The sequence below is a fragment of the Engraulis encrasicolus genome, chromosome 22 (genome assembly GCF_034702125.1).
Source record: "Engraulis encrasicolus isolate BLACKSEA-1 chromosome 22, IST_EnEncr_1.0, whole genome shotgun sequence".
Lineage (NCBI taxonomy): Eukaryota > Metazoa > Chordata > Actinopteri > Clupeiformes > Engraulidae > Engraulis > Engraulis encrasicolus.
Window position 1 is genome coordinate 31,380,077 of NC_085878.1, and position 26,787 is coordinate 31,406,863.

The window sequence follows — 26,787 nt, forward strand, 5'->3', positions numbered from 1 at the left end:
CTCCTTAATAATATAAAAACACGGCCCGCTTATAATAGCACATCCACCACCTCACACCACTCAGGAGTCATTCACCTGTGCTCAAGATAGCAACAAAGTGTTGTTGTTCTGTTCGTTGCCTGGGCTATGGGCTGTAGTAAGCAACCCTGTAAACGGCGCCTCCCATGGTTCCTTGAGACATTGCGGCCAGGGTTAAGCACAAAAGTGATGAAACTTAATCCTGCTGCTTTGCCGTTTCACAGAACATTAAAAGGAGCCATTTCTTCTTCCTTTTTTTCTCCCCCTTGGCGAAAGTGATAGAGAGAGTTTTTGTTTGCACGAGGATTAAGCGTGTATATTAAAGTTTTTAAAAATAGAGTGCTCTGTGTCTGTCTTCATCAAGGCATAGTTTTAGTGCCAGGTCACACTGTGTTTTCCTCGTCAGCCCGATAAGACATTCATTCGTTCAACATTCATTGTCTCGTTTTTCCCAGTTCGACTCTCCTGGAGGGAAGAGGAATGGAAAAAGCGTGTCACATCACTGTGCTCTCACTCTAACACGGTTTTCTCATTTATTTCTTGCTTGCGTGATTTCTTAATTTCTTACTTTCCTTCTTTTGTGTCCTCTTTTTTTTCTTGGCTCTCTTTCTTCCTTTCCTCTTTTTTATGTCAATATTACTTTCTTCTTTGTCATGCTTATACACTCACTTGTGTGCTTTCTCCCTATCTCTCTCTCTCTCTCTCTCTCTCGCTCTCTCTCTCGCTCTCTCTCTCTCTCTCTCTCTCTCTCTCGCTCTCTCTCTCGCTCTCTCTCTCGCTCTCGCTCTCGCTCTCGCTCTCCCTCTCCCTCCCTCCCTGCCTCTCTACAAAATTCTTTACTCAAGGCCATTACATATCATATTGGAAGCCACGTGAGTGGATTTGTTCCCATTCAAACCAGCTGTTCTAGCTGCTTGTCAACCCCAGAGGTCATTGGAAGTCTCTTCACAGATAGAGTTGTGATCTCTAACCTGTGTGCCAGAACACATCAACTGTTCTCCGCTAATGCTCAGAACGCAGGCTATTAGCATAGCGTTGGCGTCAACATTGGTTGGCATGCCTTTAATGAAATGTAATGAAGTGTTGGCCTTGGCAGCCATTCGCACAAAGGGGACACAAGGGCTCCTAAGCCAGGGAGCATGTCCCAGATTAAATTTATCCATTCGCCCTTTGCATGGCTGTACGCTATGGATCTGGTCAGGTGACTCATTACACGTGGGTCAGCTGAATGCCTCTCCATCCACGAGTGCTGTGAAGGAGATGAGGGTTGTGGTAGTACTTCACTGTCCTCACAAAATCATTTCTCTCCTGATGCAGTCCCTAATGGAACACTGCATTCTACATTCTGCATTCCACATTCTACTGTATATCAGCATTGTACTGCTCTCAATATGAGCTGGAACACTGAATGTTTGGAAGACCATCACATCAAAGCAGACTGATCTTTTTCTGGAATGTTTGAAATTGGCTCATTAAATTTAGTAGGTTGTTTTGACGTAGTGTATAGCAGTATCAGTCAATACAAGTGTTGTGAAATACAGCACAAAATGTAGAAATGGCTTTTCCCATTAAAAAACAAACAGTCAAAGGCATTAAGCATAAATGATGTGGTGATTTCAAGGGTTGATGTTGTCATGGTTTCATTTCCTTGCAGTATTCTCTATGCTGATATTGTGGGCTTCACTCAACTGGCCAGTGACTGCTCTCCCAAAGAACTGGTGATCATGCTGAACGAGCTCTTCGGGAAGTTCGACCAGATCGCTAAAGTAAGTTTGAGGGCAATCATTTAGATTACATTATGTAACATTTACATTACATTACACTTAGCAGACGCTTTTATTCCAAAGTGACTTAAAGTTATTTACAGGGTATTGGTTACAGTCCCTGGAGCAATGTGGCGGTTAGGTGCCTTGCTCAAGGGCACTTCAGCCATAGGTGGAGGTGTAGGGAGAGGTGAGGGTGGGATTCAAACCTGCAAGTTGCAAATTTGTCACAACCGTCTGATCTTAAAGGGACACTGTGCAGGAAATGGTCAAAAAAGGTACTACAATTATGCTGCTAATTGAAACTGGGTTGGCTATCGCCAAATTTGATATTTACATGAAAGTTTACTAAGTAATAAACAAATATTTTCTAGTATGGTCCAAGTAGAGTCATTTTTGCAGCTAAAAATGGCTATTTTTGGAAATTCAAAATGGCGGACAATGCATGGAGAAGATCCTCCTTTTCATGTATGAAGAGAGCATTTTTTCCCGTCATAATGAATACTTAGAATTTGATTTTGGTGGTAAGTATTCATGAAAAAGGTAACATTAGTGAATGGGCAGCATGTATTCTGGAAATAAACAACTAAAAATCTCACGCAGTGTCCCTTTAAGACCACCTCCCAAACCGTTAGGCCACGGCTTCAAGTTATCCCTAACTACTCTTCCAGTAACACCACCACTTACTGTATGGGCAACATATAATATTACACGTGCTGATACCTAATTATACTGTGTGTGTGTGTGTGTGTGTGTGTGTGTGTGTGTGTGTGTGTGTGTGTGTGTGTGTGCCTTTGTGTGTGTGTGTGTGTGTGTGTGTGTGTGTGTGTGTGTGTGTGTGTGTGTGTGTGTGTGTGTGTGTGTGTGTGTGTGTGTGTGTGTGTGTGTGTGTGTGTGTGTGTGTGTGTGTGTGTGTGCATGTTTGTGTGTCTAACTCCAGGAGAATGACTGCATGCGAATTAAGATTCTCGGGGACTGTTATTACTGTGTGTCGGGCCTGCCCGTCTCTCTCTCCAAACACGCCAAGAACTGTGTGAAGATGGGCCTGGACATGTGCGAGGCTATCAAGTAAGACACACACACACACACACGCACATGCACGCACATGCACAAAGACACAGACAGACAGACAGACACATACAAAGAGACAGAAACACAGACATACAAAGAGACAGAAACACAGACATACACACAAAGAGACAGAAACACACACACATACACACACGCACACACGCACACATGCACACACAAAGACAGACCTACAGAAAGACACACCCTTCCATGTCTACTGGCGGCTTACCAGGTGTTCATGCTCCATTCTCCTTTCAGTAGTCTACATTCAGTTTCATATATTCAGAAGTCACTTGATACTGAAACAATTCAAACAGTTCACGGTTACTTCTGCTAGCGGAGAAAAGGGGAGTGATTGAGCAATTGTTTCTGTGGATGAAAAAAAGATGGCTGCTTGGGCGTACATAATTTCAACAGGCTGGGCCGGATTAGTGCTCAGGCTAGAAATGGCTGGAGCCTATGGGCCCCCACCTGCCAGGGGTCCCCTGATTGGCCAGAAGTGAAAATTGCATGTCATGTTGAGTACAGTTTGACGACATGTTATCATTAATTCGTAGCTCGTAATTATGACACGTCTATGCAAATTTATCACAAATTTTGCCTTCCAGGGGGGCCTACTGCAACCTGTAGCCTTGAGGCCCCATCTTAATCCGGCCATGTCAACAGGGGGGGATCAGCACAAGGTGTTCAGGGCATAATAACACATCAAGCTAACCAGCTGGAGGCGTTCAGAAGGATTGTTCCTGACTTGCATCCGATGGGATTTCTGCTTTATAATGACATCATGAGATCTTTTAAAGAGCTCGCACTGTCAAGGGGGTCAGCGGCATTTCTTTGAAAGGTGTTTTTCGAATCTTTTTTTTTTTTTTTATCTCTTCGATGAGCCTTTGATTGGCTGCCAAAATCAGGGCTGGATACTGATCACACAAGTCAAGGTCGAGAGAAATGCGGCTCGAGCTCAGCATCTTGGCCGATGAGCAGGGGTGATCCAAAGGCTTATGAATGCACAATCTCCCTATCCCCCATCTAGTGCTTAATTCAATTTGATTCGCCTCAGCGAGCTAATTTGCTATGACCGTTCATCTACCAAAGCAATGTGTTGGTTATTAGTCTTTCTCAACGTGGGCGGTACAACCCCCCAAGGGGCGTTGGGGAGCTCTAGGGGGGCCGTTGAGAAGAATACAGCTAAGAGGGGGCGGTGCTTAATTGCCATTGGGTTTTTTTTTAGTACTGAGGGGGCGTTGTCAGGCTTATGATGAGGTCAAGGAGGCGTTGGGAGGCTTGTGATGAGGCCAAGGGGGCACCCTAACCGCTTACCCATGACTGCCCATGACTATCCTCTTCCTCTGTCACTCTCTCCTCTCTCCAGGCAGGTGCGTGAGGCAACAGGTGTGGACATCAACATGCGCGTGGGCGTCCACTCGGGAAATGTCCTCTGCGGTGTCATTGGCCTGCGCAAGTGGCAGTTTGACGTGTGGTCACATGATGTCACCTTAGCCAATCATATGGAGTCTGGAGGTTTGCCCGGGTACGTACTGTATGTACGACCACTGAGTAATCAAAAGTAGACCGTCCGAAGTGTATAGGTTGAAATATTGCTTTCTTTTATTGTAGTAATTAAAGGAAGGAGGATGTAGAAAAAAGGATATAAAAAAATACACATTAAATATTTTTGCTTTTTTTGTGGACTGATGGTCCTTGCGAAGCTCCTCTGAGTAACACTGTTCTGGGAGAAATGTATTTTGAAATGTATTCTTACTTGTCTTACTAGTCTGTTAATTAAATATTCCCAAGAACATTCTGTGAACATACCGTTGTATGGGACATCCGGAATATAATGACTTAAGAGACAAATGTGTTTGCAATCACAGACCATCCCTTGTATTGGCCTTGGTCAAATGCATCCTAATAATAAACCCAACTGCTGACCTTAATTGAACTTTGCCCGTGTCATAGCACCAATTACATCCATACGACGTCTTGTCTGAGAGAGAGCCTCGGGCTGTTTCTACAGAACACAAGCCCTGCCTTCATTCAGATGCAAGCTTGCTAATCCATTTAGTTATATAGTCATATATATATATATACTACTATATATAGACATTTGCACAAAGAGAGCCTCAAGTAATCACGCCAGTGCGCATCTTTTAATATCCTGTCGCCCAGTTAGAGATAAGATCCAAAAACAAGTGTCTGTCTGCATAAATGAACACAAAATGACTGGCAGTGCAGTGTCCCCTAAAATTAACTATTCCTATTGCTGATGATAACGTGGGCGTGTCTCGCTCGTTTTTGCTCTGCAAGGTCAATATGAAGTCATGTATGTTCAGGGTAGAGAAAATCCAAGGCACTCAAGGTTACAATTTTTATACTTTTTTAATAGCCAAATAAAAAGTATAAAAACTGTAACCTTGAGTGCCTCGGATTTTCTCTTCCCCTAACAAGTTTGAGAACCCCTACGGCCTACGCTGTTGAGCACCAAGGAAAAAGGGTGAAGACCCTGAAGCACTCCGATTTCCTGTTTTTTGATGAAGTCATGTACTGTCTGTCTTTAGGCGAGTGCACATCACAGAGGCCACGCTTAAGCACCTGAACAAGGCTTACGAGGTGGAGGAGGGCAACGGGCACGAGCGCGACCCCTACCTGAAGGAGCTGAACGTGCAGACATACCTGGTCATCGACCCTCGCGTGAGTGCCTGCCCGACAAAGGCAAAGTGCAGTAACTACGCCTACACTGAAACAGGGAAAAATGCCTTCAAAGTTTTGGTATTAGGATGGATGTTGTAGTTACGGCAAATTTGACATGGCAATATCTCTAAAACGGAACACATTTGGACCATAAGGATTTCAAAATAAATTAATAAAGAAGCACTCATCAGATTTCTTTTTGCTTTTTTAATCGCCTCACAAGGTTGTGAGGCAATTTAAAAAGCAAAAAGAAATCTGATGAGTGCTCAAATTTGATGAGTGCTTCTTAATTCATTTATTTTTGAGATTTGAGTTCATTCATTGACAAAGTTAAGCACCCAGTGTAAAGCATTAGACTACAAGGTGATGAGTGCTCTTCCTGATCCTTCGACCGTCAGGATTTGTCACAGCATTAAGGTGGTATTATGAAGACCATCAGGATATACTGTAAAGTGGACCATAGACACCGTGATACTACGGTGTGGATGTTGAAGAAACATTATTAACATTATCCACTACATACTGTAGTCATGATCTTCTTACTGCGCAGTGTTTCTTAGGGCTGTAACGATATTGTCGAACTGAGAAATCGCGATGCGCAGAGTCATGATGATGTATCGCGATGCAAGAAGGCAGTATTGTGTTACACACTTCAAAGTTCTGTTACCCTTTGGTCCAGATAACAACCACATGATATGATGTGATGTTGATTTATAGCTTGAAAGCAATATCACTATTATTTGTAAACTTTTTTAAAAAAAAATACCGGTATTGGCCCCTTGTATACTATTCTAACTATAAACAATCATCAAAATGATTCATTTTAAATATTGTGGGGTGTATCGATCCGTAGGCCAAAAATCGGGACACAAACCCAATTGTGAGTTGAGTGTATCAATGTGTTCGATTGGATCTGCAGGTTTATGGAACTGCAATGTATATTATACTGTATATTTATGGCTTTCCACTATGATGTTTGGTTAAAATGACTCTGGCCAGCAGGAACAATTTGACAAATCTGGCCAGGAATAATTTATTCTCAAATCACTCTGTAAGTACCTTCAGACCACCGCGACTGCATATAACGTGTAACTGTAATGTGTTTAAGGGCTGTAGTCATCCTCTTCTTATTACGGTATGCAGTGTTTTCATACTACCTTTGCCCATGTCCCTCCTGTTTGAACTGAGTATCTGCACATCACAAATGTGTTTAACTGTATAACGGTAATGTGTGTGTGTGTGTGTGTGTGTGTGTGTGTCTACTCTTTCCAGTCCAAGGACCAGGCCATGAAGCCTCCTCGTGTGAATGACGGCCTGAAGATGCGGGCGTCTGTGCGGATGACGCGCTACCTGGAGTCCTGGGGGGCCGTCAAGCCCTTCGCTCACCTGCAGAGCCGCGAGGGCTTCCCCATTGGAGACTCAATGGTCAACGGCAAGACTTCACGCTTCAAGGTGCACATACACACTCAGAGACACACACATACACACACTCAGACACAGAGTCACTGGGCAGCCGTGGCCTAGGGGTTAGAGAGTTGGTCCTTCAATCTAGGGGTTGCCGGTTCGAATTCCCCCTGACCTCTCCCTACACCTCCATCCATGGCTGAAGTGCTCTTGAGCAAGGCACCTAACCCCACATTGCTCCAGGGACTGTGACAAATATACCCTGAAAAATAATAGTTGTAATTCGCTTTGAACAAATGAAAGCGTCAAGTGTAATGTAATGTAATGTAATGTACACTAGAGTATTTGCATGTTGTCCCACTCTGCTTATATTCTGCATTATATTCAGGACCCTATGAACTTTTTTCATCACCCACCAAAATGGCTAGTAGATGATTATTTTACTAGCCAAACACACACTCACTAATTGGTCAAAGTGGCTAGTACGTTGGTCTTCTCTACCAGCCAAACTGATTTTTTGACAATATAGGGCTGTTTGGCTAGCCTTAACTTAAAGCCCTGATTATATTATTATTGTTACTATTTAATTATATTGTTATTATATTATTACATCATAGACAGTGGATGAGGTAGAGACGATTCAAGCCTGTACTTTTCCGGGATCCATGTGAGGTCAGGTGAAAGCCCCTTTAGGAGATCAGCGGAGGTTGAGAATTAATGGAGTTCCCTTGTTGCTGTAGATGACGGTACTGCACATCTTTATGTAAGCCACCACCAAACGCCACAGAAAGAGAAGAAGGTGGAGGGGGACAACGGCCCTTTAGGAAACCGAACTTGAGCACACTCCTCTGAGTATTATTGAGTCGGCGGGGTTTGAGTAGGCATTGTTTGATTTACCTTAGTCTAGTAGTAGACTATCGTTGATTGCATCACTTAGCTGGAGGCATTTCAAGGCATTGATGAAGGTGTAGTAGGGAGACCACATATGTACTGTACATTCGTTCTACTGGTATCTTTGGGATTTGAAGCTTCCACCGTCTGATCCAACTCCCTATCCACTAGGCCATCTTGACACGCTGGCACTAGTTTTTATGCCCGTTTTAACATTCTGTATTGCCTCTGAATTTATTTATATGGTGTGTGCTGAAAGGATCTTTTTCTGTGCATCCCTCCTTCTACTGCCCACCTCTAAATCTCCTTAATGGTCTACTGGTCTTGCTTTCTGAGATAGGTTCAGCTTTAGCATTTCTCTTGCCATTTTGCCCCACACTGCTAGCAGCGATAGTACAGTTAGAGTATTATATAAGATATATATCCAGACTCTCTGCTGCTACATTGCCTACAGTACAGTATGTACTGTATGAATGTAAATATGGTGTGTGGTCAAAGGATTTGTTTCTGTCTACTCTGTTACTGTTTGATGAACTACTGACATGATTTTTGAAAATATTGCTTTATGTTCTAGGAAAAAAATATGTTGCCCCAACCCATAAAGGACGCCTTATGGAGCACTTTGAGACCATTGTTTTCATGGCTCCAGTTTAATCTAGAGCAGCACAAAGTTGAGCCGAAATTAAATACATGTATATCAAAACTACCGAGTTGTTTTAATCGTTTGAATGGTTCATGCCTTCCCATGTTGGCCACAGCTTGCCAAACAATACTGTATTACCCTCACAGGGTGGGGATATGTTACCAGTCAGCTACAGAGAAAATGTTTTTGCAGAGTGTGATTTCCCTGAATGTACACTCTCTCCGTGTTTTTAAAGGGATTATGTATCTGCCGGCCCCTCGCTGAGTAGCGTGGGCATGACTGACTGTGCTCCGGTTGTTTTTCTTGCTTCGTCTTACTGACCATCTTTGTTTTCGCCATGTTCAGGACATTCCACTGAGAACACAGCAATGCCCCAAGATCACGGAAAGGTGAGAATGACCAGGCTACATACACACAGATACAAATGAAGAGAAAGGGAGAGCACCAGCCACATGCATTCAGGAATATTTTCACAAACCCATGGACACGCGCGTGGACGGACACACACACACACACACACACACACACACACACACACACACACACACACACACACACACACACACACACACACACACACACACACACACCACAAAGTGTGAAATTCGGCAAGAGCGCCCACAGGAATGTCATGAAAAACAAGTCCTCCACTTGCTCACCCATGTCCTGTATATACACTTGTTGACCTCATCTGCATGGAGGTCTGTTTGTGGCATTGCGTGGGTATTTGTGTACTAGCTGCAGATGAGTTGGCACTTTCACACAGCGCTGTAGACCGTTGTGCCACTCTGACTCTTTTTGTGTTGTGTGTGTGTGTGTGTCCTTGTTCATCCTTTTGTAGTGTGTATGTGTGTATGTGTCTGTGTTTTTTGTGTTGCTAAAAGTGATCATGTTGTGTGTTTGTGCTGATCTTGAATTTGTGTGTTCATCTTGTGTTGTACAGTCAGAAGAAAAAGTCTGAACACCCTTTCGAATGTTGTGTGTTTGTGCTGATCTTGAATTTGTGTGTTCATCTTGTGTTGTACAGTCAGAAGAAAAAGTCTGAACACCCTTTCGAATGTATTACATTTAATGGAAATTGGTCTTAAAATGTGTAAATTAGTCATAAAACATGGTCTGATTTTCACTAGAACCTGAAGAAGGAAGAAACGGTGTGACCTTTAACTAATAGCAGTCAAACAATTACATTTTATCATGCTGTTGTTGACCAGCGTTTGTTCCTTGTTGATGTTCTAGTGAAGATCAGACCTTTTTTTATCAATTTACACTAAAAGGGTGTACACAGTTTTTGCTCTATCTGTATGTGTAAGTGTGCTCATGTTGTCATGTTTCTGTGTGTTGATGCTGTGAACTGTGCGTGTGTTTATCTAGTGGCGTGTACGGTATGTTTTTGTGTGTTCATATTGTGTTGTATGTGTCTCTTCACCGTTGGTATCTGGCAGCTTTGATGAGTCCGTAGAGGAGCCCTTCTCCTTGCCCACCCCTCCGAACAACACCATGAAGTGAGTCTGTCTGGCCCCTCCTGGCTCTGTGTGCCACTGCCCTCCTTACACTGTAAAACATTGCAGCCAGTTAAACCTAAAAAACAGTAAGTTGCCCTGCTGCCTGAAATTTGTAAGTTATCTCAACTTGAGAAAGCCTCGAATTGAGTTAAGCCTCCAGTTACAAACTTACAAAATTGATGCAGCAGGGCAACTTAGCTTTTTATGTTGAACTGGCTACAATGTTTTACAGTGTATATAGCCCAGGGGGGCATTCCAAGAACATGGTTAAGTGATGAACCGGGCTAGGTTAACCTGCATGAAGTGGTGAATTTGCACATATATAGCCCACCCACCCCTCCGAACAACACCATAAAGTGAGTCTGTCTGGCCACTCCTGGCTCTGTGTGCCACTAAACACCCCCCCCCCCCCCCACCCCCTTTTTTTCCTAGGATAGCAACGTCACAGATGGCCAAACTAGGCTTCTGATTGGTCGAGCTTCAAGATGACACGCCGTTTTGAACTGGCAATCGCGTGTGTGCATCATACCTTTGCAATCAATGTGTTAGGTCCTCAACGCCCTGTGACAGGTTAGGTTTACAGATGGTTTGGGTCTGGGCACAATTTCGCAACCAATTTGCCATTCCCTTGCTTATATCGCTGTCCTTGGCAAAAGTAAAGCAGCAGAAACATTGCTCTACTGACAGGTTGGGTTTAGCGATGGTTTTTGGTAAGGACACAGCAGAACATTTTCGCGTTTGAAGTTCGACCAATCAGAAGCCAAGTTTGGCCATCTGTGGCTTCACTCTCCTGGGAAAAAGATATACAGGTAGCTTCCAAGAACATGGTTAAGTGATGAACCTGGCTATGTTAACCTGCATGAAGTGGTACATCTGCTAATAGATTTACAGCCTGCAGCTGTCATTTAGTTAAGAAAATAAGGACTCCACTCCAGGCTTTTGTATTAGGTGATTTACCACTACCTCAAGGTTAACCTAACCTTCATTGCTACACAGCAAGGTTCTTGGCGCACTCCTCTGCTCCGGCCCCTCTTGCCCTACCCAACCACTCAAATGGCGTGTTCAGGCCGACAGAGAACTGTGCTGGTGTCCGTACCCGCGCTGCATTTTGAACCTGCTGACGATGTTCACACCGAAACTCCAGAGTGTTCAGAAACCAGAAAGTTGGTTTGAGATACAAACCAAACACATTGGGGTTTTTTTCTTTGCGAACCTTGACGACAACATGGAAGTCAGCAGGTTCGTCCGGGTACATGGTCATATGTGGAAAAGTAGAGAGTCCGGTATGAATGTGGGTGGATTCGCAGGTAAGCACTTTGGTTCTGAACATAGCTGATGCTGGAACAGGCACCATATACTAAGAAGCTGGTTCAGGAGTAAACCAGGTTAAGTTAAGAGGTAAATCATCTAATAGAAGAGCCTGGAGTCCTCATTTTCTTAGTGGAAGAGCCCGGAGTCCTCATTTTCTTATGATTCTTATGATTTCCCTCTTTTATTTCTGAACCAGCTTCTTGGTATAGGCCACAGCACTTTTCTCGCTGGCCTGAAAACTGTAACATAGAAGTGGAGGGAAGGACAAAAGAGCATTGGGTTTATCATTAACGTCTCCAACCACACTACCACCATCCCTGCCCTACCCCCCCATCCTTCCTCTGCCTCCTGGGGCTGTCACTTACACACAGTATTTCTCAAAATGAAGTGTTCTAGCCTTGCTAGGATGAATAACGGCCATTTTTCATGGATTTCACCAAAGAGTATCCAATAACAAGCTGTACGCAAGTGTAATTAATAATTGGGCGTTACTCACACTACCAACGCTAGAACACTTCACATTGAGAAATGCCCACAGTCCCCTTAACTCCTCTCCTTGGTCTTGGTGTCTGCCTCTGAGATGGGGTGTCTTGTCTGTCAGGAGGGGGCTCGGTGTACGCCTATCCAGCAAGCAAGCATGGCCTGTGATAACCTCTTCCCCTTCCTACTCTCCCCTCCCACACACAGATCTACACACACACGCACGCACGCACACACACACACACACACACACACACACACACACACACACACACACACACACACACACACACACACACACACACACACACACACACACACACACTCTGCATCCCCCCTCGCTCTTCCAAACTTGTTTTTGTCATGAGGCTCTCACCAGTTAGTGAGTGGTGCACCGTCAAGGCAGACAGGAAATGACTGTGTGTGTTTGCACATGTCCGTGTGTGTGTGTGTGCGTGCGTGCGTGCGTGCGTGTGTGCGTGTGTGGGTCTGCGTGTACGTGTGCGTGCGTGCGTGCATGTGTGTGCGTGTGTGTGTGTGTGTGTACGTATGCAAGGGCGCCAACTTCAGCTCAAAATTGGGGGGCAAAATTGTAGAATGTTGTGATGACTGAAGTGCTTTTACTCCTCCACCTGAATTTTTGGGTGTCAAAAAGGTCCATGCCACACACTGCACCCCACCCCACATCCCCCAATTGGGCACCTGTGTGCAGGGTTCCCACTGGTGCTTGAATTCCTTGGAAATGCTTGAATTTCAATTAAGTGTTTTCAAGGTTGTGAAAATGCTTGAATTTTGGGTGAAGTGCTTGAAAATGCTTTCAAATTTGTGTCAAGTCAAACTCAGTAAACCAGATAATAGAACAAAATTGTACAGGTACAGCAAAAATCTGAGGGAGGGAGATGTCAGATGGGATTTGCCATTCGATATCTTAAAATTGATTTAAAATGCACGAAATTGCATTTTAAAAACACAACATTTATTGGGGGGGACCCCCACACCCCCTTCCCGCGACCTATTAAAGGTGCTGGAAAACTGAAAAATTGGTGCCTGAAGGTGCTTGAAAAGTGCTTGAATTTGTTCATGAAAAAGGTGTGGGAACCCTGTGTGTGTGTGTGTGCGCGTGTGTGTGCCTGCGTGCGTGCGTGCGTGCGTGCGTGCGTGCGTGCGTGCGTGCGTGCGTGCGCGCGCGTGTGTGTGTGTGTGTGTGTGTGTGTGTGTGGTGTGTGTGTGTGTGCGCGTATGCGGTTTTTGGGGGAGAGAGTGAGAGGAACCTAGCCAAGCCATTTCCTTCCTGATGGTGCTGACTAGACAGCGGGGCACGGGGATTCCTGTCTACCCTCATGGGCTTTATCTAACACTCTCAATCTTGTAAACACACCCAGGGTACTCACACACATGCACGCACGCACACACACTCACACACACACGAGCACGTGTACACACACACACACAAGCACACACACACACACACACACACACACACGAGCACATGTACACACACACACACACACACACACACCGCCCCCTCTAGTCTTCTCTGTCTCTGTCTGTTTCTCCCCTTCTGTCCTTCCTTCCTTCTCTACCATCTCTTTCCCCTTCCTGTCTCTGCCTGCCTGTCTGTCTCTGTCCATCTTTCTTTCTCTTTCTCTCTCTCTATCTCTCTCTCTCTCTCTCTCTCTCTCTCTCTCTCTCTCTCTCTCTCTCTCTCTCTCTCTCTCTCTCTCTCTCTCTCTCTCTCTCTCTCTCTCTCTCTCTTTCTGTCACACTGATATCAGAACATGTTGTCCTACCCAATAGTTCCACCACCATCACCACAGACTCACTGTGCACTGGTTGCCTGCCTCTTGACTTGCCTCTTGACTCTTCCACACTCACTACTGTCTGGCTCAAACTACATGACTATTGGCCCGATTCTCGTCTGAAATGCCCCCTTACGACCAGAGGTGGAAGAAGTACTGAAGTTGTGTACTTAAGTAAAAGTAGAAGTACCCTGCGAAAAAATTACTCAAGTGAAAGTAAAAGTTGTTTACCAAAAACGTACTTAAGTAAAAGTCCTAAGTACTAACTTTTAAATGTACTTTTCAGTACAAAAGTACAAGTAGGCCTACACGTGCAATGGCTGTCTTTCTCCATGTCTACCTACTTGATACAATAGGAAAAATGGTCTGCAACGGTGTTCGGTTCCATTTGAACATGACTATGGAGTCCTGTTAATGTTTTTAAAAGTATATTTTCTGTCTGGGTGTCAATTTGGAAGAGGGGCTTGGTCCCGCCTCCCTGCCCGCAGCTGAGGCTACTGAAATATCCACGAAACACAACAGGAAAACCTAGGATAAATGTAACTAGTAACAAAGTCTTCTCCTAGAAATGTAAGGAGTAGAAAGTACAAGTAATTGTCAAAAAATGTAATTGAGTAAAAGTAAAAGTCTGCATTTTTATTTTTACTCAAGTAAGTACAAATTCCAGAAAAAACTACTTAAGTACAGTAACGAAGTAAAAATACTTAGTTACGTTCCACCTCTGCTTACGACAATCGGTGGAATGTTACCCTGCAGGACCATCGCAAGCGGTTGTCAAGCAAGATTTTCTAATCGTGACCGACGTTCTTGCGTACAATTTTGCCAGTTCAAAGAGTCGGCGATTGCAAATCGTAGATATCAACACTGTTTGATATTTTTACGACTCGAAATAGAACGTCGGGCATTGTCTCGGGTGTTTTTACGATCGGGTATAAGACTGACAGTCGTGATTCTCTTTATGTGTGCGACGCAACCCAACGTCAAAATCGGACACGGAATCGGGAGTCGTGTAGTTTGAATCTGGCTTAATGCTTCCACAGGCGTCCACCTTCCCAATGTTGTACCCCTCACGCACACCTGCAGTAACAGGGGCTGAGTAACCTGCATGATGCTCGCTGATTGTCATCACAATTACCCCTCCTGTGTGTGTATGTGTAACTGTGTGTTTGTGTGTGCACACGCGCATGTACATGCAGGTGTGTGCACCTGTGTGCATGTGTGTGTGTGTGTGCGTGTGTGTGCATGCTCATGCGTGCGTGTATGCCTGCGTGCGTACGTACGTGTGTGCACATTTGTGCGTGTCTGTGTCTGTGCCTGTGTGTGTGCACGTGTGTCTGCGCTCGTGTGCGTGCGTGCGTACGTGTTTGTGTGTGCATGCGTGTGTGTGTTTGCGTGTGTGTGCCTGCGCGTGCGTGTGTGTGTGTGTGTGTCTGCATGTTTGAGATGGGTAGTATTGATCTTCTTCCTCTCCGCAGAAACAAATCTCAGAAGAGCAAATTTGATGAGGAACTTCACAATGAGATGATCACCACCATCGACGAGCTCAGCTCCAGCAAGTATGATACTCACACACACACACACACACTCACACACACACACACACACACACACACACACACACACACACACACACACACACACACACACACACACACACACACACACACACACAAAGACACAAAGACACAAATACACAGACAGACAGACAGACAGACAGACACACACACACACACACACACACACACACACACACACACACACACACACACACACACACACACACACACACACACACACACACACACACACACAGAATCTAAAGGCATGGATGAATGGATGAGGGGCCCAGTAGTCATTAATGTCTATGTGTGCGTGCATGTGTATCTGTGTGTGTTTGTGAGTTTGTGGTTTGGTGTGGCGTATGTGGTTTGGTGTGATGTATGTGTATGTTTACTTACTTCATAGCCTTACTACATAGTCATGAGGCGCTTGGCAAGTTTTCACAGAGGAGAAATGCAGACCAGACAAACAGTAATGACAGACTTGCTCCAGTCAACACACACACACACACACACACACACACACACACACACATAGGCCTGGGTATTGATTGACAATTTTCGGTTCCGGTTCCATTTCCGGTTCCTTCGTTTCGGTTCCGGTACCAGAACGGTTCCATTTTCGGTTCCTAGAAACCCTGAATTAAACCTGCAGTTACCCAAAGTGGCCAGTAGATGGCGTAACGGGTCTGTAAATCATGAGTTTCCCTGCCTGCCACAAGGCGGAGCTCCTCGTGACTTAATGGCGGGTTAAAGGCATTTAATTCTATACAGCGTTCATGATTAATTGCATGCTGCAAGTTGTCCTCTCGGCATGGCTTGGCAAGTATAAACGGTTTTGATACTGATAAATGTACTCATGTCTGATTAAAATTGTTCTGCTGTACGGTGCAACTTCACTTCTGGTACCAATCCTATGTCAAGCGTGCCTGACATGATTTTTTAATGTAGCCTACGCTACCCAGTCTGTCGACAGCTGGGGCTTTTCTACTAGGTACTGCAGAACTGTTCTAACACAACTAGGCTTCATAAATAGGCTATTCATGAAACTTGACGGGGTCTCGATGGTGCTGTCTCGCACGCATTTCCATACAGGGACTAGAACTGGGCCGTATGATCAGCTGCTGCAAGTAGCCGCGACAACACTGTGCTTTCACGCCATGGTGAATCTAAGCTAGAGTCCTAATCTAAACGATATATAGGCCTAAATATATATATAACCAGCGATCGCCTTCTCCTACAGACATGTGTTAGGGCTTGTTCGAAAGCTGCGAATCTTAGCTTTTTACTTCTTTCATTCAAAAGTTATTGAACTGTAAGCGGCCGCTGTTGCAAGTGAAAAAAATAGCGCTTTCCAACCATTTTTTTAATCTCGTCATTTTTTCCTAACAGCCAGCGATCTCCTTAACCTAGACCTACAGACATGTGTTAGGGCTTGTTCGAAAGCTGAGATTCTTAGCTTTTTACAGTTTTTTACGGCACGTTTTTATGTTCTTTCATTCAAAAGTTATTGAACTGTAAGCGGCCGCTGTTGCAAGTGAAAAAATAGCGCTTTCCAACCATTTTTTTAATCTCGTCATTTTTTTCCCAACAGCCAGCGATCTCCTTAACCTAGACCTACATACATGTGTTGGGGCTTGTTCGAAAGCTGAGATTCTTAGCTTTTTACAGTTTTTTTATGGCACGTTTTTATGTTCTTTCAATCCACAGTTATTTAACCTTAAGCGGCCGCTACTTCAAGCCTAAACAATGGCGTTATTATCCAGCCGGATAGAGAGGAAATCTTTTTTTCTCGCTGTGTTCTTTGTTCCCTCGAATTAAACCGACGGACACAAGACCAGTTCTTTCTAAGTTAGCTCTTTTCATGGAAAAACATGTTTCCAAGGAGTCAGAGACATCTTCCTGAAGAGTCGAGGTCATGGTTGAGGTTGACGATATAGCATAGTTGAGGTTGACGGTGCCGTTGTAAAGATGCTGCAACTCCGCACGCAAGTTAATCGAATGCAAGAGCAGGTGTTTGAACAGGTTGGATGTATTGCCATTCTTGCATGATAGCCTATTAGTTTATCGCAGATAGGCTATTGCAGCGCGCTCCTTCCTTATCTACTTTCCTGAAATATAGCCACGGCATGTTTTTGTTTCTCAATAGTACAATCAGCTGGTTGAATATCAGCTGTCTTATCAATCGTTTAAATGAGGTGCGAAACGGGAAGAGGAGGAGCGTGGTCAGTTTGTGACACTTGTGGCCGCGTGCTTAAACACACATTTGATGGCTCTGACAGTCAGACTTCAGGAACCGAAACGTGGAACCGACAGACAAGGCACGTTTCGATTCCAAGTAGAACCTTAGCTTTTAATTCGGTTCCATCAAAGAATTGAATTTCGGTACCCAGTCCTACACACACACACACACACACACACACACACACACACACACACACACACACACACACACACACACACACACACACACACACACACACACACACAGACTTGCTCTCAAAAGCTTCTCGGGTTCTAATTTGACGGATGGGCAAAGTGCTACTGTAAGTCATGGATCTGGCTGAGTGCCTTTAGCATCAATCACATGCTACACGGGAGCATTGGCCAACTGTTTGAACTCAGCATTTCTACCGCACAGCATTTCATTAGCTTACACATTTTGCCTTAATTATTACATTAGTTTCAGTCAGATCAGAAGCAACTCTTTGCACTTCGCCCACTATGTGAAATGGGGCTAATTGCATCTGTTTAGGTTAGTCAATTAAAAAAGCCTGTGTGCTGGTGGTACAAGTTTTTTTTTTTTTTTTTTAACATTGGTGCTTTTTAAGTACACCTGTATATTACAGTACGTGAGGAGTAAGACATTCTAGGACAGGGACGGGAAACTTTTTCCAACTGAGGGGTCATTTCAAATTTTGTAAAGTCCTCCAAGGGCCGTACTATGAACACAAGGCCTATATTGAAGGCGGCCAACTTTACAACAGACCCCACCATCATCTTTCATGTAAAACTGCATTACCTCAAAATGATATCAGGCGTACAGTAAAACAGGCCATTTGGTTAGTTCCCCACCCCTATTCTAGTACATCTATTGACACTATGCAAAGTGTAGTTAGATGTAATTTGGAGTGAGCATTAGATGATACGGTTCTTAAAGGTTCTTACATCAGTATATTCAACTAAGAATACAGAGTAAAATATACACACACATAAGGAGAACTTGTTAAGATTCACTCATCAAATGCTGTAGTGCTTTAAGAATGTTTATCAGTGTTTATGAGTAGGCCTGTTTAAATAAACCTGCATGTTTGAGAGCCTGGAGAGTTTATTTGGAGGCTGTGTGTGTTTATGTCCTAGGCAGTGGGTCAAATCAGAGGAGATCCGCAGCCTCACCATGTGGTTCACCAAGAAGGACCTGGAGAAGCAGGTTAGTAGAGGACTAGATCATCCTCTGCGACATTCCATTCCATTACATTGCATTACACTACATTACACTGACATTTATCTAAAGCAACTTACTATGCTGTACATGGGCATACATACATAATTAAATGTATACAGTCTTTAAATCATTATAAATTAGGTGTTTTTTGAAATTTATGTAGTTCTGAATGTGGAATAATGGGATTTACAGACATAATTTTATTTTTTATTTGATTGATTTTTGTATGTGTACGTCCGATGGCTGTAGTGACTCTCAGTGACTGTTTATGGACTCATTGCGTAGCCTTTAGACATCATGTTAGACATCAGCACAGAAACAAATATTAAAGTGATATCAGTAAATGTATTACACTTTGAAGATTACATGAATTCTATTAACCTACCATACTTTACATAGTGTATAGTGTATAAAAATGGTTTTGGGCCACCCTATATAAAGAAAGACTAACGGAGTCTTCTCTGCCCTAAAGCAATACTTAATCATTTCTATGGTAGTCAGTTGGCTTGCAGATGGGAAGTGGAGCTACTGTGTCTCACGGGGAACTAGAGCGCGATCCTCCTCAAAACATACTCAGTACGGATTACAGCTCAGCAAAGGACAGCAAAGCATTTTGAGAAATGCCTTTCACCCAGTTACAATTTAATAAACCACAGAAACCATTTGGAAACTTTGTTTTCAGTTTAGAAAAAAAACACACAAAAAAACTACTCAATGTTTCCTCATGTGCCCTGGTAAATCCCCACACACTGTCTAGTACTCTCTGCCAAAATAAGCTAAGTCATCACGAATGTTGAACCCCAGTGTTCCAGATAGAGCTGCTTGCGTGAGTGCCCTCTCTGAGTAAACAAGAGACTTTCTGTCGTGTGGAAGAGATTTCCTTATTTATATTTGCTTTTAAGGTGTGTGTGCGTGTGCGTGTGCGTGCGTGCGTGCGTGCGTGCGTGTGTGTGTGTGCGCACGTGTGTGTCCGCGTGCATTTGCGTGTGTGCTGTGTGTGATGGAGTACTCCTTGATTGCAAGTGTTCAGTTGGAGGAGACCTAAATCCCGTTTTGTCAACGGTACCTATAATATATAGTGGTGGTAGTATCTATCATAATGCACAGTGGCGTAGTTGGAACATTAGACGAGGTTACTTCTCATCTTCACAACCCTGCAGAAACGTATTGAGGTACTCGAGGAAAGGGGCTTTATCTCAGGCCTCGTCAGCCTACTGGGAGGTATTTTGGTTTGGATCCATGACCACTTCATTTTCATGGCTGGGTTTTTGTTTTTTGTTTTTTTCTTGGTGTTGTTCCAAGCCAACAAACGTCCACCAGACTGGGCACCGGGATTCACTAAATGGACACAAACCACACAGGCTATATCAAAAACAGGATAGCAAAGCTAATATTTCATGAAAGTTGCAACAGATATGAACAACACAAATAAAAACAGACCGGATCTAAAAGGAATAACCACGCAGGCTTTTCTGTGCATGGATGGCCCGAAAGATTTGAGCATGTCGGAGAAAGAAATGCAATGCTACTACTGTGGGAAAGTGAAGTAAGGTGCATCCCTGTCCAACTGCCCTGAGGGTCTGATCTGAGATAAACCCAGGGCCCCTGCTAAGGTTTTGGAGACCGTAAGCATAGCTGGTCAGGAGGCCCCCCTCATAATTAAATAATAATAATAATATACTAACTAATAAATATATGTTTTGTAATGTAATTCAATATTTTTTTCATGACGTTTTTTTAGTCGATCTCAATTTAAGAGGCCCCAATTTTGGGAGGCAAAGTGGTTGGTGCCCCAAGCACTGGTTGGTGCCCTAAGCACCCTGCGTGCGTGCCCTGGCTAAATCTCCTCCTTGTCTCTTGTTTTTGCCTCCCCTACAGTACAGAGCCATTGACCTGCCGGGGTTCAAGTACTACATTGGATGTGTTGCTTTCATATTCCTCTGCGTATTCCTGGTCCAGATGTTCGTCACTGGGGAGTAAGTACTTGTATCAGTGTCATTTTTTCACCAATAATTTAAGAACATATTTAAAGTGATGCAGTTGGAGTTTTTCTATAAGACGGATGCAATCCAAAATGAATACCACATGCACTTTCCTTCAGGTATTAAAATCCCCCAATTTGATTTTGAGATACAGAGGTGCAAGAAGGCAACTGCATCCCTCTATGTCATGATTAAATAAAGGGCTTTAAATATGAGCGTTTCTTGACTTGAAAGAGACTGCTAATATTGGATTATAACCAGGTTTTTAAATGAACACCAGCTAACCGGCCAAATGCTGGTGAAATTTGAGTTTGACTGGTAGAAAAGACCAACTTACTAGCCACTTTGCTCCATTAAGGAGTGTGTGTTTGACTAGCAAGATTAACATATATTAGCCATTTCGGCTGGTGATGGGGGGGGGGTAGTTTAGAGTCCTGATTATAGCCATGGAACACATTGATGACTTCAGGTGTACCGTAGAACAACTTCCTGCTGCCTGCCTTCATAATAACGCCAGAGACGTTCTATTGGGAACGAAGAAATCTTTGATAACGCCTGTTGATCTCCAGGAGACTCCAGGGAAGTGTCTGAGTTACAGCTGACATCTAACCAGAGTTGCCAGATGGGTCCTTTTCCCACCCAATTGAACTGCTGAGGATGGCCATTTGCGGCTAACCTGACTCTCGCGCTCACGAAGTGTAACGAAGATGCACGAAGCACTAGGGGTCTCGCGAGAGCCAGGCTAATTTGCGGGTACAAGCGGTCAAAAAAGGGCATCGTGCTCCAGCTTGGGCTGGCTTTTTTTGTAGATCTATCAGCATAGTTTTGAATACAATTTGGTTCAAATTGGGCAGGATTTAGTGCCGCCCTTCAGGTGGTTTTTGAGAAATGCTAGAAATGATCAGACACATCTGGCAACCCCGAATTTAATCCACTCCTCAAACTCACAATGGTCTCTCCACTCGCCACTGCCCTCGGTCTCATCCCAGACACATATTGAATCCATACTCGCATATTGAATCACACACACAGACGCGACCGCAGCCAGTCTTATTGAGTTGACTCCCAAACACAATATCTACCCCTGGCAGGAAATTGATTGTAATGCAGACTTGCGCGTGTTTGCTTTTGGCATTATATTGACTTTACGCGGATGTACGTAAAGGGAGATGACCCTGTGCCTTAACTAAATCTTCTGTCGTGTGTGTGTGCTTGTGCGCATGTGTGTGTAAGTCTTGGTTTGTGTGTGTGTGTGTGTGTGTGTGTGTGTGTGTGTGTGTGTGTGTGTGTGTGTGTGTGTGTGTGTGTGGTTTGTTTACTGTACTCAAACCTGTGTGTGTGCGTGTGCGTGTGCGTGTGTGTGCGCGTGTCCGTCCGTCTATGTGCGTATGTGTGTATTATTCCACAGCCCTGACCGTCTGGCGATTGGCTTCGGGGTGCTGGCGTGTGTCCTGCTGCTGACCCTAGCCATCTGTTTCTCAGGCCAGATACAGGTGAGCTGCCTGCAGCAGACAACACATTTCCTCCACACATACACCATAATATAAAGGAGTAGAGGGACTTTAGAGTGGATGACAGTATGTCTGCTGTTCAGGGTTTGAAAGGTTGAATAAAGAAGTATGTGTGTGCGTGTGTGCATTGTTGCGATGATGCATCGGCGTGTGTGTGTGTGTGTGTGTGCGTGTGTGCGTGTGTGCGTGTGTGTGCGTGTGTGCGTGTGTGCGTGCGTGCGTGCGTGCGTGCGTGCGTGCGTGCGTGCGTCTCATGGTCGCGATGATGCATCTGTGTGTGTGTGTGTGTGTGCTTGTGTGTGTGCTTATGTTGCCGGTTCAAGCCCTGATCTGCCTCACCACATCGGTGTGTCCTTGAGCAAGATGCAGGATGGTAGCCTGCGTGGCAGCCACTGGTGTGTGAATGTGAGTGTGAATTAGGCTTGGGCGATGTCCCCCTAATTGGCAGCTGACGATGTTTACAGTGAGACGATGCGATGGACGATGACATCGTCGTCGTTGGGGGGGGGTAATATTATTTTTTTATTACATTTTTTTTTAAATTATCATATGTTTCGTTTTTTTGGCTTTCACTAAGCTATTATTTTAATATATTTGCTTTAAGAGTAGGCCTAAGTCAAATATATTAACAGTTTTTAAATTCTTACAAAAAAAAAGTTTAAACCTCCTCCAGCTGCGCTACTGTCTGCAACAGAGATGGTCGCTCCTCTGCTGTCTGTGAGAGCGACTCTCCCCGACCGACCCCTCCCCATCGCCCTTCTTGTCTGTCGTGTCACCATGGCCGTAGTTACATTTGAGGCTACCGAGGTCCGGACCTCGCCTATCGTGAGAGGTTTTTATTATTATTATTATTATTTTAACGGCAAATATGACCAACTGAAACACACAAAAACATCTATAAACCTTTGTGAAGCGTCCTTTGCAAACTGTGGTTAACATCCATGAGCTATGTGTTCTAGTTTTGCCGTTGTGTTCTGTTTTTGAGAGTAAACCAGATTGATTAATATCGCAAGTGGTGCGACTCGTGGGAGAGAACGCAACTCAGCCGACATCGCAAGTGTTTGGTCGCGTTCGTGACAGAGCACTGCGCAAAGCAAAATTACCATGCTTTCTGGTTGAAAAAATGCATTGAAATGGCAAAGTGTGCGTGTGCAGCCTGCGCAGTAATGTGCCGTCACGAACGCGCCCATTAAGCACGCGCTTGGTGAGATCTCCGCTTTCAGAAAGCCCGCGCTTGATGGGATCTCCGCTGACAGAAAGCCAACCGTTGTATAGCCTACATAAAGCTCATGCGTAACAAGTAGGCTATGGTGTCTTAAAAAGCCATTTGAGTCATTATTTTAAGAAGGCCGGCTGCTGCATCTGCTGCTGCATAAAGGTAAAAGCAGGATATCCGTGAAAGGTAATTGATTGTAAATTGGAAAGCATATGTAATAAACACTGACAGAGGAGGTCACCGGAACATCTTCAGGTGTGGATATTTTCCTGTTAATTTGGACAAGTGCCAAGACTATCAACGTTGCCACGTCTTCGTCAGAGTCAATCGCAGTAAAATATCCACACCTGAAGAGGCTCCCGTGACTACTGTGTCTGCATAGCCGTGACGCATCAGATGACTCAGGAGCGCGGAGGATAGGCTACTTTTCTTTCTCGTTGAAAGACTTTTGTCCTCTGCGCTTGTGAAGAACTATAACAAGTAAATAAAAAAAACGTTTGATGCGACTCTAGGAAGAAAAAAGTTTACTCAAAAATAGGTGGTTTGCACTACAGAGGTATCCCTGTATCTTTGGAGGAAAAACAGCTGAAGTGTAATTTCATTGGGAGAAAAATATGAATGGCTGAGCAACTTGCCATCTGAGGATGTAGCTTATTGTGCAACTTCAGGGTCAAGCTTTAGTTTCCTTACAAAGGGCTTTACTGACTGGGAGGATGCTGTTTATAATAAAAGAGGCATGATACCAAAGCATAGCCATTCAAAGGGAATAGGCTGAGTTGGCTGAAAACTACAACATATTTATTATTATACATGTCTACATATTTACTATTTCACTTTAGGCCTATACATTCATAGAGGAGGGCCCTATATATAGGCCTGTGTAGCCTATATTTATTTATTTTATGAATTCATTTTTAATTTATATTTTATATTAATAATAAAATTGGACATGGACCTCGCCTACTTCACATGGCTGGCTACGGCCATGCGTATCACCATCAGCTGCTTCAAGCCCGCTCTTCCAAACTCCACCGCGTGGAAACTTATTTTCAGTAAATTTCGCGATGCAGCCTACTGCAGGCTGCTACTAGAGTGAGTTATTTAACGTCGTAGTTCTATTTCAAGACCAGCTGTGTCACGGCGTTTTTTGCATACCGGTACATAACTTTAGCCATGCAGGGAAGCCCAGAACGTTTGTCAAATGGAAGAGATGAGAACCCACGCGTGCCTTCTCGAGGTTTTGCAATGGATTTTAGCCCGAGTTAGCAAATTACCCGACGCGAATGTTTCTTAAGCACAAGGCGAAACTTTTTAATTCATCAATGGAAACAATTGCGGTGAAGCCACAAAGACGCGGGCAGACATGGAATCGCTTGCGCTCCCTCTTGGCAGTGGGCTAATCAGAAGTGTAGCCTACAATCTTGTGTGGCTACTTCACAAGACATCTCCATCGCGGAGAGATTAAAAATTTTGAGTCGAATTTCCGTTAAACATGAAATGGTAAACTGTCGCAATTGCTGAACGATTTGTTGCTTTCACTTTAGACTACTCCGGAGGGAGAACCAATGCCTCATGACTCTCCGTTAACTTGGGTCACATAAATAAATGTAGGCAATCAGACACTTACTTGAACTCATATGCAGCAAACAGTAGGGCTTAGTTCACAAGTTTTTCTTTTTATTCCATTGCGGTTTTTTTCGTAGCTATAAAATTCACTCTGCTTGAGGTATGTGTTGACAGTCCGTTCAGTCCTGCTACCTGCGCAGTCCGCTGCTACTAAGGATTTTACGGTAATGTTTCACTTTATTGCGATGCCAAGCACCGTAATGATGGCAATAGCAGCGGCTTCAAAAATACAAATTCCTTGGCATCACGATGTTGGCTGTCCATCGTGATGCCAGCTGTCCATCGCCGATGGACGATGACATCGTCTATCGGCACAACCCTAGTGTGAATGGGTGAATGTGAGGCATTCAATGTAAAGCACTTTGAGTGCTCGAAGGAGTGGAAAGGTGCTATAGACCCATTTACTGTTTGTACACAGACTTGACGTAATTGGGCTGCACGCGCATTGTTGGAGCAGCATCTGCCATTTACCGCACATTTGTAAAGAAACTAGCCAGGTGTTTTTTTCCGAGATAAGAAAATGGATGGTCACCATAACTTCAGATATGAAGTGGGCGCCACAAACACGGGTACCTAATATTGCCCTCAGTCCAGTCGGTACTATTGCTTGTAAGTTGTAACCACAAACATCTCCTATGCTTCTGGAACAGCCTATTTCCTCTCGGAATAGCGTAACATGTGTACTTTTTTGGATCTCTATTTTTTTTTCAACTGTACACGCTTCAGGATAACGTGTCTTCTCTGTTCAGGGTCTGCACTGTGTGTGTGTGTGTGTGTTTGTGTTTGTGTGTGTGTGTGTGTGTGTGTGTGTGTGTGTGTGTGTGTGTGTGTGTGTGTGTGTGTGTGTGTGTGTGTGTGTGTGTGTGTGTGTGTGTGTGTGTGTTTCATCCAACAATGCACGTGCAGTTAGTGATGTTATAACTTCTAAATGCAGTCCATGTGCTATTCCATCTAGCGCCTCTTCCCGGAGAAACTGGCCTCGTGTCAGTGGCTGCCCGCCGTCTCTGAGGCCGTAGTCAAGAGGCCCTGCGTACGCCTGCCCATAGCAACCGTCGCCACCGCCATCATCATCATCATGGCCCTCTTCAACCTGGTAAGTAAACTTCTCCTTAAAAACACTCCCACAGAACAAAAACATACGGGACATGTATCTCATTTAGTGGTAGAGGTTCACTACAAACTACAGTGTTGAATAATACTGTTGACCTTAGCCCTTGTGATAAGATGTTAGCCTATGCCACATTTGGTTTTCCTAATGTATTGTAATGGCGGTTACAGTGGAATGTAATCTTATCTCAAATAGATTAAATTTACATACAAGGTGGAGATATCACATGGTAGCTGTTAGCCGTGTTTTGTTAGCCATGTTGACTCACTGATACAATACAGACCTTGGCTTTTGTGGGACCTGTTGAATCAAACCAAGGTGAAAAGTGAAACTGACTTGAACCCTTTCGCACGGTTTCCTTCCCACAGTGTTTTCTGGCGCCCTCCATCCCGGCAAAGTGCAGCCCTGATTTCAACCACAGCAATGCCACCACTGCAGACACAGACAAAGACAAGACAGATATGAGCCTCTACTACCTGCCTGTAAGTCATTGAAGTGCTGGTTACATTAGGCCTCTAACAATACACTCAACTCACGATTCGGTTCGTATCCCGATTTTTTTACCTACGGTTCGATACCCCCCACAATTTGTAAAAGGTTTCTTTTTGATGATAATTTCTTGGTAGAATAGGTTGCAGGAGGCTACTAATATATATATATATATATATACATTGATTTGAAGCTTGGACGCACTATCACATCATATCATGTGGTTGTGGACTGAAGGGTAACAGAACTTTGAAAGGGTGTATCACAATACTACCTTCTTG

The 26,787-nt window shown here is 44.1% G+C and overlaps 1 protein-coding gene across 4 annotated transcripts in view; it reads left to right on the forward strand.

The window, feature by feature from the left end:
* The window catches only part of adcy7 (adenylate cyclase 7), a 117,423-nt gene that overhangs the window by 73,688 nt on the left and 16,948 nt on the right, over nucleotides 1-26,787 (forward strand). For 3 of the 4 annotated variants that reach the window (XM_063188545.1, XM_063188546.1, XM_063188548.1), the window contains 13 exons: nucleotides 1,673-1,784; nucleotides 2,722-2,849; nucleotides 4,222-4,380; nucleotides 5,408-5,540; nucleotides 6,813-6,992; nucleotides 8,824-8,867; nucleotides 9,921-9,980; nucleotides 15,046-15,126; nucleotides 18,490-18,559; nucleotides 20,453-20,550; nucleotides 21,965-22,049; nucleotides 25,865-26,002; nucleotides 26,386-26,499. In XM_063188545.1, the coding sequence (XP_063044615.1) occupies nucleotides 1,673-1,784; nucleotides 2,722-2,849; nucleotides 4,222-4,380; nucleotides 5,408-5,540; nucleotides 6,813-6,992; nucleotides 8,824-8,867; nucleotides 9,921-9,980; nucleotides 15,046-15,126; nucleotides 18,490-18,559; nucleotides 20,453-20,550; nucleotides 21,965-22,049; nucleotides 25,865-26,002; nucleotides 26,386-26,499 (1,402 nt within the window). The remainder of the gene's footprint in view (nucleotides 1-1,672; nucleotides 1,785-2,721; nucleotides 2,850-4,221; nucleotides 4,381-5,407; nucleotides 5,541-6,812; nucleotides 6,993-8,823; nucleotides 8,868-9,920; nucleotides 9,981-15,045; nucleotides 15,127-18,489; nucleotides 18,560-20,452; nucleotides 20,551-21,964; nucleotides 22,050-25,864; nucleotides 26,003-26,385; nucleotides 26,500-26,787) is intronic. The other variant, XM_063188547.1, reaches the window with a different exon arrangement.